The 16,298-nt window shown below is 42.9% G+C and overlaps 1 protein-coding gene across 3 annotated transcripts in view; it reads left to right on the plus strand.

Moving 5' to 3' along the window:
• SCAPER (S-phase cyclin A associated protein in the ER) overlaps positions 1-16,298 on the plus strand; it is a 422,044-nt gene that overhangs the window by 367,959 nt on the left and 37,787 nt on the right. For all 3 annotated transcript variants that reach the window (XM_036734646.1, XM_036734647.1, XM_036734648.1), the window contains 2 exons: positions 6,866-7,103; positions 13,437-13,586. In XM_036734646.1, the coding sequence (XP_036590541.1) occupies positions 6,866-7,103; positions 13,437-13,586 (388 nt within the window). The remainder of the gene's footprint in view (positions 1-6,865; positions 7,104-13,436; positions 13,587-16,298) is intronic.

Below are 16,298 nucleotides of genomic sequence, written 5' to 3' on the forward strand. Positions count from 1 at the left end.
CGTGACGCCAAATGTATCAGGAGGGCCGAGTTTATAATCTCAAAGAAGATCATAAACATGTCTGAAAGGTTCGGAACCGCCGGATATAAGAAACTCTCAAAGTAGAAGGCAGAAGAATCAAAACATTTATTTAGGCTCCACAGTAACCAACCCATGAACCAGAAGCCCCATTTTGATATGTTGGTCATAATCTTCCAGGCCCAATAGGTACGCCTTGAAAGAGTAACCAGGAGGCTACAGAGAAACATGATTGCGTAAAGCAAAATCATGTTTCCCCCTTGATGGTAATAAGATTACCCACTGGACTGAAGTCTTTGTTCAGCTTCCTCCCGTAGATCAGCTCTGCTGCTGGCAGCTCCTGCCTCAGCTGTGTCTGTTTCTGAAACTGAAGCTGCAACTGAAACTGACGATGTAACGGTCGTAACTGCCTCTGTAACGGTCGTTGTAACTGCCTCTGGCTCCAACCGGAAAAGGAAAGAGAGGAAGAATCTTCAAGCTGTCCTCTCCCCTCTTATAGGGTTTCTGACATCATCAAGCTCCGCCCAAATGACCAGGGCCGATTGGTTCCTGAGTTGGCTCCTCCCCCTAGGGTAGACCAGGTTCTGGAGCTAACACCTCCCCTCAGCCAGCCCCATGACTCCCCACACAGGAAGCCGTCTGCCTCCCGGCATGCTCCCCGGGCCTCCTGCCCCGGAAGAGCAAGCCACAGTGTCCAGAGGCTCAATGAGGCAAGCTGAGCCATTCAAAGAAAACAAAAGCCATTATGGCTACACCATGGTTCCCATACCTATTAACAAAACTGACCTGCAAATCACCTTGCACGTGAAATGGTGCTCTGGAATAGTCCTGGACAAGGGGTCAGAAGGCCAAGGTGCCATCTCTGACCCTGCCTCTAACTTTTACTATGTGACTTTGGGCCATGATAGTGATAATCACTGATATTTAGAAAATCCTTTGCCTACATTCTGTCATCTGATCTTCACAACCACCATGTCGGGTAGGTACTAGAATTCTTATTACCTTGATTTATCAGATGATCTGAGGCACAGAGAATTTAAGAAGTTTTCCCACTGTCACATACCTAATGGGGGTCAAAGGTGAGATCCAAATCCAGGTCTCCCCTGACTCTAGATCCAAAGTTGTATCCATTAAATCATGAGGAGATCAAGTTAACCTCCAGGGACAGTTCCAGCTAAGTTAATATATGAGTCTTTTAAGTGATACCCCTCAAAAGTATTAAATCAGAATTCTAGAAGGGATGCCAAAAGCCTATGTCAAATCTGTTGATGTTGATGTTAATTCACCTCAATGAGAGTCATCCTAAATTTTTCTGAACAGAAATGTTTACTTTGTCTTCAGGTGGATACCAGAGAAGATACTACATTTTATGGTACAGTTTGAAGCTTCTAATTAGATGGGATAATCACAAACCTATGAAATATTGATAAACACCTGGGAAGTTTCAGCCCTGTTTTGTGGAATGCCCTGCTCAAAGAATTCATCAGCCAAAAGGGCAGCCTGCTAGTGACATGCCCTCCACCTGTCTGGGCTGGTCTCAGGCATCGTTGGGGTGGTATGGAGAGCACCTGCTTCATCTACCTGTGCTGCCTTGGGGAAGGATTTGACCTCACAAATCCTCACTTTCGTCCTCTATAAAATGAGGATGTTGAACTAAATGACTGCTAAAGTCCCTTCTGGTTCTAAATCATGTGTCTACGAAAACTATAATTAAATTATATTACTTCAATAATTCAAGGATCTGTAATTTCCTTGATATGTGGGCACCGTCTCTGCCAACATCAACCCCTCTATGACTTAGTATATGGTCTTAGAGAGTTACTGTGGCCAAAAAATTAATCACCCCCTGGCCAATATGGTAAAGAGATGCTCCAAGCGGAACTAGACTGATCCTCAGACAAGTGTTCCCCACTCCATCACTAGGCTAGTATTGGATGGGACCTGCCAGAACTTGGACAACTCAAGTCACCTCCACAGGACTTTAGTCGGGAAAGTCATATTAATAGTATTTAATTAAATTCAACAGAAATGTATTAAATGACTGGTACATGCAAGGTACGTTGCTGGGAGGTTACAAAGACAAAACAAAACAAAAACCAATCTGACCTCAGACAGCTTACACTCTAACGGTGAGGAGGGAGACTATAACATGCATACCAAGTAGTTTTGAGAGGGTGTGTGCTAATACCTGGGAGATGACAAGAGGCCTCCTGAGGCCATCCATATTTTCTTGTTGTTCAGTCGTTTCAGTTGTGTCTGATCCTTCATTGACCCCCCCATTGGGATTTTCTTGGCAAAGATACTGGATCCAGTAGATCTATTTTGTCAGGCAATTAGAGGTTAAGGGACTTGCCCAGGGTCACATGATAGGAAGTGTATAAGGCTGGGTTTGAACTTGGGTCTTCCTGACTCCAAGCCCAGAGCTCCATCCACTGAGCCTCTAGCTGCCTCTTCAAAGCAATCATTGGTGACGGTGACATATACATAGGATTAAAATACCCATAGCAGCCTCTTGCAGCTTGATCAAACAGAGAAGAGGAGCCAAACTCAAAATCCATTTTCCGTCCACAGCACAGAATAGCTTGTTTTGAAGAGTCTTTCAGAGTTTCACAGTTATACTTCTCTTTGTTTTTGTGTAGTGGTGCATGAGTGGTGCACTCCTTCTGGGTTATGGGCTAGGGGTTTGATGGGAAGGTGGGGAGGAAGAGGTAGTGGTTGGTTTGGTTTTCACTAATTCAATTGATCTCTTCGAGACTAAATAATTAAAAACATAACCGTCATGGATAGCAACCCATAAGAAACAAAATTATAGCTGTCTTCTCTAACAGGATCCCTCACAGTCATGCTGTGTCAGAAGATGAGGCAGGATGCACTCACTACGTATTTTTTTGTTGGAGTTTTTGTGAGGTGGGTACAGCAGAACAGCTTACATGTTTCCTTGGCCAAAAAAGGGTAGACTTCAAAATAAATTTGCAGATTCTAAGCTGAAATGAGAAGATAGGTTAAAAGAAGAATCCCTGTCTTCTTAATGGAAGCCTTTTTTGTTTGATGTCGTAAATTACCCTGACCAATGAGGCTCAGTTCGGTTTGATGAGCATTCTGAATATGTTTTCCAGGAACAGCCACACAAGATAGAGAGCTGTGGCCCGGAATCTTAGGGAGCCGAACACTACATGATTGATTCCTTCCTGCTTTGTAAAATAACTAACCCATTTTTTTTATCTCTTCTCCATTCTGGTGTCGTGAGCTTGAACTTTGAATTACCTCCGTATCTTGCCATTTGTTTCCCAGAAAAATGAGAAGCCAGGTGAAATCCATCTAATCAAAGTATAAAACAGTATTTCACTCTGAAAATTTCAAGCTACCATGTTAAAAATATACAAAGCTCTAACAGAGTAAAAGCCTTCATTACCAGCACAAAAACCTTCATACAAGAGAAGAAGCCCTACTGTTTCTAAAAGTTTTTCATTTTTTGTACAAAATTCGGTTTCTTTGTCACCTCAGCAAAAAAGTCTCCTTGTTAGCACAGCATTAGACTCTTTCTCTCTCACCTCTGGGTCACTGGTTCTGATGTGACCCTGCTTGGTAGGGAAAATCATTGCCATCTGGCAGATTATCAGTGGCCTGTAGGAAAGTAAGTTAGAGGTCTCAAATGCTTGAGCACCCAGCTATTGAGTAAACAAGTACCCTGTGCACGTGGCCCTAAGTACTCAGTGGACAACTTAACCATGGGGAAAGATCTATAGCAGGGCTGTCCAACCTGAGGTTTTTGTTGAAACAATAGACAATATATTTTGATTTGCCATTTTAGTGAGAGCTCTGTGGTAGCATTTATGTAAATTTCTATGCTTTAGGCTGTCCACATAAATCGCACTGTGGGCTGCCTGTATTTTAGACAGCCCTGATCTATAGGAAAATTGTCACACTAATAGAATGTTGATGGAGCTATAAATTGATCCAACTGCCTTTTGGGGCAGGGGGCTAGGGGGGGAGAATTTGCAACTGCCCTAGAAAAGTTACTAAAAATTATTCATTACTGGACATATTCCCCAAGAAAGTTAAAGATATTGAGAAAGATCTAGTAAATAGCAAAATATTCATAGCTGTACTTTTTGTCTTTAAAAAAAACCAACAGCGACTGGAAACAGTGGGTACCTATTGACTGGGGTACAGCTGAACAATTTGTGGCATATCGATGTAATGGAACACTGTTGCACCATAAGAAATGACCATCAGTCCATCCACTTTCCTGCTGCCATTAACTCTGCTAAATGCCAGGTACAGTGCTAAGTACTAGGGAGACAAAGAAAGGCAAAAGAGAAGTCCTTGATCTCAAGGAGCTCCCAGTCTAGGGAAGACAAAATGCAGACAACAGTATAGAAACAAAATATATACAGGATAAATTGGAAGTGAACAACTAGCATTCAGGGAGATCAAGCAGATATTAGGAATTCAGAGAAAATTGGGAAGACTTGAACTGATGAAGAGCATCCATAAGCAAAAACCAAGAGAACAAAAGATACCATGGTTTATGGAGGAGTTGGAGGAATGATTCAGAATCAAGAAGGCCTGAGTTCAAGATCTTCCTCTTAGACATCCTGGCTTTGTGACCCTAGAGAAGTCACTTGACCCCTCAGTGCCCCAGACAACAGAGCAGATGTTGATCTACATTGGTAGAGGGAGTTTCCTCATGGAAATTTCCTGCACCAATGAAATCACATGTTCAGAGAGAAAGAGAGAGGGAACACTATGTCCGCAGTGACCTCAGTAACATCAAGGAAATCAACACTGAAAAACATAAGAGTTCATATCAATGCTTTGACCCACCTTGACTCCCAAGGACTGATGAAGCCTAATTATGCCCTCAGTAGAGAAATAAGGAACCACCAGTGCTGTCGGACACGGCCAACAGGTCAATTTATTTTGCCTGGCTCTGCTACGTTGTTACAAGGGAGTGTTCTGCATGGGGTATATTGGAGAGCAGTGTTTAGGAGCATTATTTTTTTTCTAAAGATAACAGCTGCTTCTATAAAAACAATACACTATAAGCTAAGTTTGGAGGATAGTTGGTTAGTGGTGGTGGTTTGCCCAACAGTAGAGTTAAGGGGAGGAAGTGAGCTTTCCTTCTCCAGCCTGGACGACCATCGATTGAGCTTGTTGGAGAGAGGGGTTCTGTTTGGGTCTGTGTCTAAAGAGAGGACTTCTGAGATCCATTCCAGTAGGATTCTGTGGAGAAGTTTGAAGTCAGCTTTCTACTTACTGTAAGCGGTCATTCTCTAAAGTGGATTCCCAAAGACAGATGCCAGGCGTAATGCCAATGGTTCAGTTCCTCAAGATTCGGAAACATTGGGATGGTTCTGAGTCATTAGTGGGTGGCATAGTTGATTCATGTGGCCAAATCAAAAGGATAACGGGGAGGTCGGGTCAGTGTTAGAGGGCCTAGGAAGCAGAAGGGAAGGTGTGAAGCCAGAACAATTCACCTCAGTCTTCACTGTGGACTGAGATCAGTGAGATCAGTCTGCCAGCATGAACAGAGGCCCACATGCATCTAGAGCAGCTGGGATTTTGTAAATGACATTTCCTCAAAAATACTTTGAGACAAAACTGTGATGTAAAGGAAAGAAGACTAGATATGCCGTCAAAAACCAGGGGTTTAAATCCTGTGTGCCACTGCATAAGTTCTTAGGATTTAGAGCTCGAATACATCTCAAAGATCATTGAGTCCAAATATTTCATATTTTAGGGGAGAAAACCAGTCCCAAGAGGTCCAGTCATTTAAGTCTAAGAGCTAAAATCTGGACCTACATCCTTTCCACAGCCAAATGAACTCAGAGTCCCTTTCCAGCCTCCGATACTGATCTTTAGGTCACTCGGTTTCTTTACAATGTGGAAAATCATGCTAAAGTACCTACTTAATAAAGGTTGCTATGAAAATGAAATGAGATAATGTATGTAAAGTACTTGTAAACCTTGAAAGCTGTGTAAGTATGACCTGATGTTTCCTTTATCATTTATTGGCTTGATTTGCTGACATACAGAGCTACAAATACCAACACTCTTCTTGTTCAACTTGAAAGCCTCTAACCCTGAATCTGTTCACCTGTGATAAGTTGATCCTAATAATGCTTTTTACAGAAGTAATCCAATGCATAGCTTGGATAATTGCCCCTCCCTCAGCCTTTCCTGCTGCCACTCACTCTACTTTTATAACTCCTTCTCATGAGGGCTATGTGGATGATGAACCAAACTCATGCTTTGATTTATTTAGGACCTCTGGTTGCCTCCTTCCCAGAGGGCATAAATGTGCGTGTTTAGAAAAGTGCAGAACTATTGTGTGCATACGCAGCACTTAGATTGGAGTGCTCACCCAGCATAGTTAGAGAAAGAGAAGTTCTGCAAAATGGCATTCGTAAGATTATAGGACTTACAGCTGGAAAGAACTTCATAGGCTTTCTGTATTGATACCCTCAACTTTGAGATTTCTGAGGCCCAGAGAAAAAAGAATGACTCCCTGAGGTCTCGTTGGTAGCAGAACCAAGATTCCAACACAGGTCTTCTGGAATCTGCCCTAGTGACACTCGGGCATTTTGACTCCAGGGTGCTTGTTGCCTTCTCTGAGCATAGAAGACTTCTCCAAGGTACGAGAATGGAACGTATCAATAAGAAGCATACATAAATACGTTTGGTGGAAGTGCCGGATTTCTCCCTTGTGGTTTCTTGTTACCGTATTATACAATTCAGATGGTTTGCTTTTAACGGTCTGCTTATTTTGTTCCATTTGACCTAATAAAATGTTAACATCCTACAGTTGATTTCTATTTAAAGAGTTTAATGTTTCTTTGTCCAGGTCGTGGGACATATTTGATAAAATACGTCAGGACCCCACAGGATTAGCAGCAGCTCTTCAGGCCACAGATCTAGTTGGAGTCTTACACATGCTCTACTGTATTCTCTTCCATGGCACCATCTCAGACCCCACCACCACCAGCCCCAAAGACAGCTATGCCCAGAGCACTATCCAAGTCGCCCTTCAGAGTTTACGTTTCTTCAACAGCTTTGCAGTCCTTGATCTGCCAGCTTTTCAGGTAACAAACCTCAATATCTGTTTGTGCTCACCACTGATAGAAGTTAATCTGTTGATTCTGGACTGACGGAAGTTTGTTTCTAGACCACCGCATGCAGAGTTAACTGTGTAGCCAACAAGAAATGGAGTAAGTCCTTCCGTCAAGCTTCTTCACATCAGAGAGTTGTCTTTGTATCAATTTTTTAATAATATTTTTCCCCAATTACATGCAAAGATAATTTTGAACATTTGGGGTTTTTTTTGAGTTCCAAATTTTCTCTTCCTTCCCTCACTTTCCCCCTTCCTGAGACAGTAAGCAATTCCATATCTCATATTAAATATAGAGGAAATAGTGGTTTTTTATGTAAACAGAACACAAAAACTGGATAAATGGTTTTGATAAGGTTTTTTAAGGAATATTTAACTTTTTATTCATTCTAAAGGATATTTATAGTCAAAAGTTCAAATCCCTATAAATTTTATTTCCATAACCAAAGAAAAAAATGTCTTACACCAGAATTCCAAAGTCAGCAATGCAAAAACAGCCTATCTCACATAGGAATTTTAATTTTCAAAAACACTGGCCTTTTGGAGCAAACCAAGTCCCAAGAAATGTACTCTCACATTCAGTTAATTTCCTAGCAAATGGATTCATTCAAAATGAAGATATTTGCCAAGTGATGAGGAATTAGTTTGGAGGAATTGCTTTGCTGAGAGGGGAAAAGGTGGAAAGACATGAATGCTAAAACTAAAGTTGCCCTCATTTGTAAGAAACACTAGATTTCTAAAAGGTAGTTGATGACAAACTTGCAATTAACTTATTGATAGGTTCCTGTTGTTCTAAATGTGAAAGAAAATATGTGAGACCAAGTCATGTCCTTTAGATACGGTGTTTTTCACCTTTGTGGAGCTATCTTAGAAAACTTAAGACAACGTTTTAAAGTGTTTAAGGCACCGTGATGGTCTTTCTGCTTTTATATTGACTTGAATCAGCAGCGTCATAGGATCTTGAGAATTAGAACAAGAAAGGACCTCAGAGATAATCTGTTCTGACCCCTAGTGTCTAAAGAGATGTTGCTGGCTGAGGGTGGTTTTTTTTTTTTATTTCATCAGAATATATTTACTCCCTTATTGAAAAAGAAGAGACATTTGTGGAGCATCTTAGTATTTGCATACTCTTCATAGACAATCTCATGGGAGCCTGTGGAATAGATTCTGCAGACCACATTGTCCCCAATTTTTCACACTTATTAGCATTTTTATTATTTTATTCTTATTTGACCCCGTTTCCAAATGCTTGTTGAGGTTCACTGAATTGAGTTTTAATTGACTGATGCTTATTTAGTATTTCCATGGTGCGTTCTCACTTGACTCTCACAACAACCCTGGGAGGTAGAGGCTATCTCATTTTACAGATGAAGAAACTGAGGAACAGAGAGGTTAATTGGCTTGTCCAGGGTCCTTCAGCTAGTAAGACTGAAAGATAGAATTTGAATCCAGATCTCTCCTTACTCCAAGATTGGGACTCCTTTCCTTTCCCTACACTGCTATAGTCTGCCTAATGACCGAATGCCCATCACGTTTTTACTTACAGAGTCTCAGACTTTGCGGGACCCAAAAGCCAGAATTTGTACAAACTCTCGGACAAGTGATGAGAAGCCCACTACCTCCCAAGGCAGCCCTTTCTACTTTCAGTAGCTCGACTTGTTAGTTTTTTATACTGTCCCCTCAGGTTATCGGCCTTTCCTGCCAGATCCGGATGCATCACTTCCGTGTTCTCTACTCTCCTCCACCCATTCCAGTCTCACTTTCAACTTCATCATACAACTGAATCTGTTCTCCTCAAGATTAAAAACGATCTGTCAGTGGCGTTTTATTAGTCTTTGTCCTTCTTCAACTCTCTGCATCTCTTGACATTCTTCTCTCAGGATTTTTGTGATGTTGCTTTGTCCTAGTTTTCCTTCTACCCGTCAGATTATTTCTCAGTCTTTTGTACAGTACCACCATCCTCAACCTCATTATCAATTGTCAAGCCCCCAACTGAAAACAGTAAGGCTCTTTCTCTGGCCCCCAGCTCCTCCCTCCCTCCCTCCTCTCTTCTCTCTCCCCCCTGTGTCTCTCTCTCTGTCTCTTTGTCTCTCTGTCTCTCTCTCTCCACCCCCTCTCTTTCACCCCTCCCTCCCTCCCTCCCCCCCCCAACTCTCTCTCAGTAGTCTTATCAACTCTCATGGGTTCGGTGATTATTTCCATACAGATAATTACCAGATCCATATAGCCAGCCCTAACATCTGCAGATCTCCATCCTCACATCTCCAGCTGCCTAGTGCAGATCTCTAACTGCGTGTCCTATAGATGTCTCAAACTCTGAATGAGACTCCACTGACATCCCTCTGACTCCACTGCTCTTCCTAACTTCTCTGTTTCTCATCCTTCCAGCTGCCTGGGCTCCAACATCCCACTGTTCTTGACTCTTCTCTTGTGCTGTTCCCTCCTTGCGTTTACCTCCTTTTCTCCACTCACAAGGGAGGCCATTCCTCTACCCCAGGCACTTCTCGAATCTCCTGTAGCCTCCTTACTAGATGCTTTGCTTCTCCAATCCCTCCTCCACAAAACTGGCAAAAGAATCTTCCCAAAGCATAGAGCCAGCTGTGTCATACATCTCTTCAAGAAGCTTTAGTGACACCGTATTGGCTGTGGGATGAAAGAAGGAAGACCTGAATCCAAATCCCGCCTTAGACCTGAGCAAGCCACCTTCTCTGCCTCAGTTACCCCACCTGTAAAATAAAGGGTTTGGATTGGGTGTCCTATGATCCTACAAATTTAGCCTTGAAAGCCCTTCCCGGTCTGGCTCCAGCCTCTCTTCAGCCTTATTCCACATCACTCCCCTTCACACTCTCTCTGCCAGACAAACTGGCCTCCCATTTCCTGCCTTGTACAGCCTTTCCACAGGCTCTCTGCCATGCTTGAGATGCAACCCCACCTCTCTTCCACCCAAGATTCCAGCTCCCTGGCCTTTCTGTTAGCATAGCCCTCTCCCTTCCACATTATCCAGTACATGTTTACCTGGCTATATTGTGTCTCCTCTGTGGAAGTTAAGCTTCCTGAGGGAGGTCACTGTCTCACTTTTGGTTTTGCCTTGTGCACTTGGAGACCCCTCACTGTCCTGCCCCCATCAGGCTTCTTTGAACTCAGCAATTCCCTGGCTTTATGCTTTCCCCCATTGTATTTCTCATGGCCACTCTTTCCTTCCTTATTGTCCCTGTTCTATAGTGTCCTAAATTCTCTTTCCTGCCCAGAGCCTCCCCAGCCCAGTGCATCCATAAGTTCCTTTCCCTTCAGCTTCTTCCTGTTCCTTGGGCAGTCAGTGTGCCTTTGCAACATGCACCACTTCTTTGTCCTGTAATAAGCCAGCACCCCCAAAATTGGAGATCACAGAGAGGCAGCCCATTACCATCATCTTCCCCGGCTCTCGGCCAGTACCACATCTGCATCCTGGCTGTTACACTATTGAATGCATTCAGCCCTCAGCATCTGCAGGAAGTGCCGCACAACCCATATCACATCACTGTTGACATATTAAAAACATGTCATGTTTGGCTTGTGGTCCCTGACATGGCATCAAGCAAGATAAAGAACCCTGCCCTCAAGGAGCACTGATAGGGACAGACTGACTAAACATTAAATACATCTTCAAATTAAATAGAAAGTAATTACTTTGGGAGATTGAAAAGAGTAACTGCATTTTAGGGAGTGGTAAGTGAGGAAAGATCAAGGACTGCATCACAAAAGAGGCGCCCACTTCATAAGCTACTTAAATAAAGGCCAGAAAGAGTTGAAGAGAAGGTGTTTTCTGCCCTCCTGTAGTCATCAGATGATAAACAAATATTATTGTGATAGCACACTGGTTTGTTGAGCCTTCCTGATGCCTAGCCCAGTGCTCTGGCTGCCGTGCTCTTCCATATGCCACCTTGTTGGGTAGATCTTGTTAAGAATGCTGAGTTGGGCAAGTTACCTGGGCAAGTTACATACCAGGGGTGGGGAACCTTCGGCCTCAAGGCCGCATATGCCCCTCCAGGTCCTCAAGTGCGGCCCTTTGACTGACTTCATCTTTTACGGAACGAGTCCTTTTATTAAGGAGATTTGTTCTGTGAAGTTTGGATTTAGTCAGAGGGCCGCACCCAAGGACCTAGAGGGCCACGGGTGGCCTCAAGTCTTCAGGTTCCCCACCCTTGGATGCTGATAGTCTATGAGTGTTCTTAATCCATGGCCTGGGAACTTAACTTTTTAAATAGTTTGAAAACCATATTTCAATGTAATTAATTTCTTTTGTGATCCTATGTGTTTTTTGCACTTAAAAACATCATTCTTTGAAGGGGTCCATTGGCTTTAGCAGACTACTGCCGAAGGAGTCCATGATACAAAAAAAGTTAAGCCATTGTCTAGAGAGAGAGAGGAAGAAACAAGTAGAAGTAGTCTGGAACACGCTGCTGATGGCAAAGGCAAGAAGACCCAGCAAAAGAAAGGCACCTGTAGGACCCTGGAGAGGCAGGTGGCCTGGTCAGAGCAGCAGGAGAAAAGGGATTGAGTAGAATGGAAAGAGCCCAATGACTTGGTGGTGGGCCTGAGCAAGCCCCTTCCATTCTCTGGCCTTCTCTTTCTCAAGAGGAGGAGGAGATTGGAACTGATGGTTTCTAGGGTCTCTTCAAACTCTTAAGTGTTAGGATCCTGTAACAGTTCAGGCAGCAGGGTTAGGAGAGGGTGGAAGTCCTTACAGCAAACACTGTGGAACCATCTCTAAGTGTCTCTTCAGAACATGAGGGGGTTACACAAGACACATTCGAGATGGGGAGACAGAAAGACTCCATATCTTCTGAATCCCAATCCAGTGCTGCTTCCAAAGACTAAAGAGGAAATAGTTTACCTGAAAAATGGGTTTAATTTTTCTGTTCAAACTGCCGTGGCCCTTGATCTGTTCTTATCCCTGAAGGTTCAGCAGAGAGCATGAGGTTACACTACAGGTGGATGTAACCAAGTATGGACAAGCCTGAAGAAATTTCACAGATTGATGTAAAGTAGCAAAATGCCCCTGAAGTTGCTTTAGGGCCTGGAAAGTGTTATTCCTTCTCAGGGCTGTGACCTTGATGCTGAAGATTTACTTAGCCAAGCATTTCCTGCAGAAATTTGTATTCATTACATTTCAGAAATCCTTGCTAAAATGGCTATATTTTGCACCCCAGACTGAATTGTACTGGGAGGGATGCTTTCTACCTCTCGTACGCCATGACAGGTTTACTCTGGTACACACTGAACAAAAACCAAAAGTCAAGAAACGTTCTAGATGGACTACTTTCCCAGAGACTCAAACTATCATCTCGTTTCATTTTCTAGATAGTTAAGCTTAGTTCTTGGGCTTTACTTTTCCCCTTTGACCCTGGGTCACTCTGTCTGTTTGACATGTTTACTAAATAGAGGCCACAGGTACAGTTGGATTCTGCTCGATCATCCCATTAACTTGCCAAGTTTAGAAAGTATACCAGAAAGTCAGTGTTTTAAAAACGAATGTTAAAAATTGTTTTTACATGTAACTGGGGATAAATAAAATACTAAATAAAAAAAATAAAGTTAAGATTAAAAGATGAAAGAAAAAAAGAAGAAAGCCTACCAGAAAGCCTTCAAGGTCCCAACTATCCTTCCCCCCTCCCCATATCTTGGAAACCTCCTGCTGTTGATACTGTTTATATCCAAGTCTTAGAGCAGGATTGGCCTCTCAAGGCCATCTATTCTAGCCCATAGCTGAACCAGAAGCTGTGTACAGCATCCCTGACACGAAGTATTTGAAAAGCTATTAATTATTCTTCATCTTTTTTTTGTTTGCAACACACAGGTAGCTAATAAGAAAAGGATTTTTCCTATGTGCAGAAATGAGGGTTTTCTCCTCCATAGTTTGACCAAAAAGGCCTGGAGCTCTCAGTATGTCCAACACAGGGTCCATATGCCTAATGACTGTGCGCATGATGCAGTGTGTCAGCTAAGTTCTGATAGGAGCCCACATGGGCTTCTCTCTTTTTCCAATTTTCAAATAATTATGTGTCTTTTCACTACATCTGTGATTACTAGGAGAAGCAATAAGTTGAATCACACACCAGACTGCTTTAGGTCACAGATTTTGCTGGAAAGGTGACATTTTATATTACTGATTGGGTTTGCTTCAAGGTTTGGTATTTGAGATTCCCTTGAAAGAGTAATGATAAGTCATTTTAAAATGGCATTACTTATTTTAATTCAACTCCTCTGCTCCTCCAGGTGGGAGGGGCCACCACGCAGATAATAAATGATCCCTTTTGCCCTCTGTCAGTCTATTGTAGGAGCAGAAGGGCTGTCCCTGGCATTCCGGCACATTCTCAGCTCTCTATTGTGGCACTGTGCCCACCACTCCTGTGAAGTCCTGCTCCACGAAGTCATCATCTGTGTGGGCTACTTTACCGTAAACCATCCAGACAACCAGGTAAGAGACTGGGACCGGATGAATCTTTGCCCATATTGTGAGATCACCTCAGCCTCACCACTCACTCCCTGAGGGCAGCCTGTCTTTGTGTGCCCTGTTTCCTTGTCTGTAAAGTGAGAGAATTGAGCTAAGTGATCTTGAAGGTTTCTTCCTTGCCATCCTGGGATGTTCTTGGGTGATGATGAGAGTTCGAGTAGAGCGAGAAAAAGCAGAACTGGCCCTGATGAAGCCATCCATCATGGTATAGACTGAATACTTATTCTCCTAGGTCTTATGCTGGCAAACCATGGGCCAGTCCACACTTCCTAGGGACACCACATTCCTTTTTCACCTGATGTGGCTGAAGTGGACCTGGTCATAACTCATGTTTCTAGAGTGCTTTCAGGCTTATTGTTGAGGAAAGATTCCACAAGATGGAAAAGCCATTTAATGTGTTTTTCAGTGGACACACATAGCTTGATGTCATCCATATACATCAGCCAGTCAGTCAACAAACATTTATTAAGCACTTCCTTTGTGCCAGGCCCTAGGCTACGTACTGAGAACATCAAGAAATGCGGTCCCTGGCCTCAAGAAGTTCGCATTCTCACATAGGAGACAACATGCAAATAGTTATATACATAGACAACGTATGTATGTATGTACACTTAATGAAAATGGAAGATAATCTCAGGGAAGAAGTGCTGGCAGTGGGAGGGACTGTGGAAGGCCCCTTTCAGAGGTGAGAAGCTGGGAGCCAGAGGTGAGGAGGGAGAATGTTCTGGAGAGGACAGAGCTTGGGCAAAGGCTTAGAGCCCAGAGATAGGGTGATGTGTAGGGCTAGGGTAGCTGAGTCATAGAGTATAGGAGAAGGTGGGAAAGGCTTTAAATGCCAAAGGAAGAATTTTCTGTTTGGTCTTGGAGGTAATAAGGAACCATGGGAGTGTATTGACTAGGGGTGACACGATCTGGTCTGCATTCCGTAGCTGAATGGAGAATGACTTGGAATGGGGAGACTTGGGGTGGGGAAGACCAGCCACAGAGCCCAGAGGTGAATCAAGAGAAGGAGATGCATAGAAGAGTTAAAAATGAAGTTAAAATATAAAAAATATATGTGTATATATATATATATAAATATATAAAATATGAAAAATAAAGTTAAAAATGAAGACTAGACAGCAGATTAGCTATGTGCGGTCAGCGTGGGGCAGGAGTGAAGAACATACTGAGGCTCTGAGCCTTGGTGACTGGAAGAATGTTGGTGCCCTTGATAGACAAAGGGCAGTGAGAAAGAAAGGAGGGTTTGAGGGGAAAAAGAATGAGCTATATTTGAAACATAGTGAATTTGAAGGGTCCATGGGCTATCTTTGAGATGTCCACAAGGCAGTGGTGATGCAGGATTGGAACCCAGGAGAGAGATTAGAGCTGCATAGAAAGATCTGGGAATTATCTGCATGGAGACAGCTATTGATCCATGGGAGGCAGCTAGAGGAGGAAGAGCCCATGGTCCAGGACACCAGCTGGTGGGACACTCACAGTTAGTGAACATGACCTGGATGAAGGAGTTCTCTCACAAATAGGAGGAGAGCCAGCAGGGAATAGCAAACCCAGAGAGGAGACAAGGGCAGTGGAAGGATTAGGGAGCTGCTCAGGTACAATTATGCTCTGTTTAAGACTAGGGCCAAATCAGAAGAGACTTAAACTGTCTCCCTAAAAGAGGCCATGTTTTATATTAATTAGCCTTGATATTGTCGTGTTGGTGACATGTTTTTAATAGAGAAGTGTTTTCTATGTAGACATCAAATATTCTGACGTTCTCACAGCCGTGAATGTGGAACTAGGCCATATATATTGTGATAATCAATAAAGGCACTATAAATGTCACAGCACTTTTAGGCAACTTGTTCACTAATTACCAAATCAATAACAAGTGCTCTTTTCATCACTGAGACTTTTTGCTCCTCAGCCCATGTATTATTGTCTCGTAGATGTTTTTAGAGTTATTTTTAGTGATAGAATCTATGAATGTATTGTATAAAGTCCACCCACACGTGATTAGTCTATGTTTGTAGGGCTCACTGGTGTTCTCATTTTGGTTAGCAGACATTTGATATCTCCTATTAAGACAAGTGAGATCAGTCTTGATCTTAGAAGAAACTGGTAAAGTGCTTTCCTGGTAATTTGCATGCCACTGGGAAGCATTCAAACCACCGTTTAAGGATCTTATCTAGATTTGCAGAGAAAACAGAATCTACATTACCTCCTTTAACCTAACTCTTCTCTCATTCGTTCTATCAGCAGTGCACAGTCTTTCTGTTTTTCGTGTGATTCAAAAACTCATATTTTCATTGTGTTACTCTTCTTGTGACCACGTCATACAGGCATACTTCATTTTGTTGCGCTTTGTTTTATTGCACTTCTTGCAAATTGAAGGTTTGTGGCAACCCTGCATCAAACAAGTCTATTGGCATTATTTTTCCAACAGCATGCGCCTACATTGTGTCACTGTTGCATTGTAGTAATTCTTGCAATATTTCAAACTTGTCCGTTATTATATCTGTTCACATCTGTTATGGTGATCAGTGATCTTTGATGTTACTGTTGTCGTTGTTTTGGGGTGCCAGACCACAGGCTTAATTGATGAAGGCCATGTGTGTGGTGACTCCACCACCAGCTGGCCTTTCCCCATCTCTCACGCCGCTCCTTCTCAGGCCTCCCTATTCCCTGAAGCAC

Source organism: Trichosurus vulpecula, chromosome 8, assembly GCF_011100635.1.
Source record: "Trichosurus vulpecula isolate mTriVul1 chromosome 8, mTriVul1.pri, whole genome shotgun sequence".
In the NCBI taxonomy this organism is placed as follows: Eukaryota; Metazoa; Chordata; class Mammalia; order Diprotodontia; family Phalangeridae; genus Trichosurus; species Trichosurus vulpecula.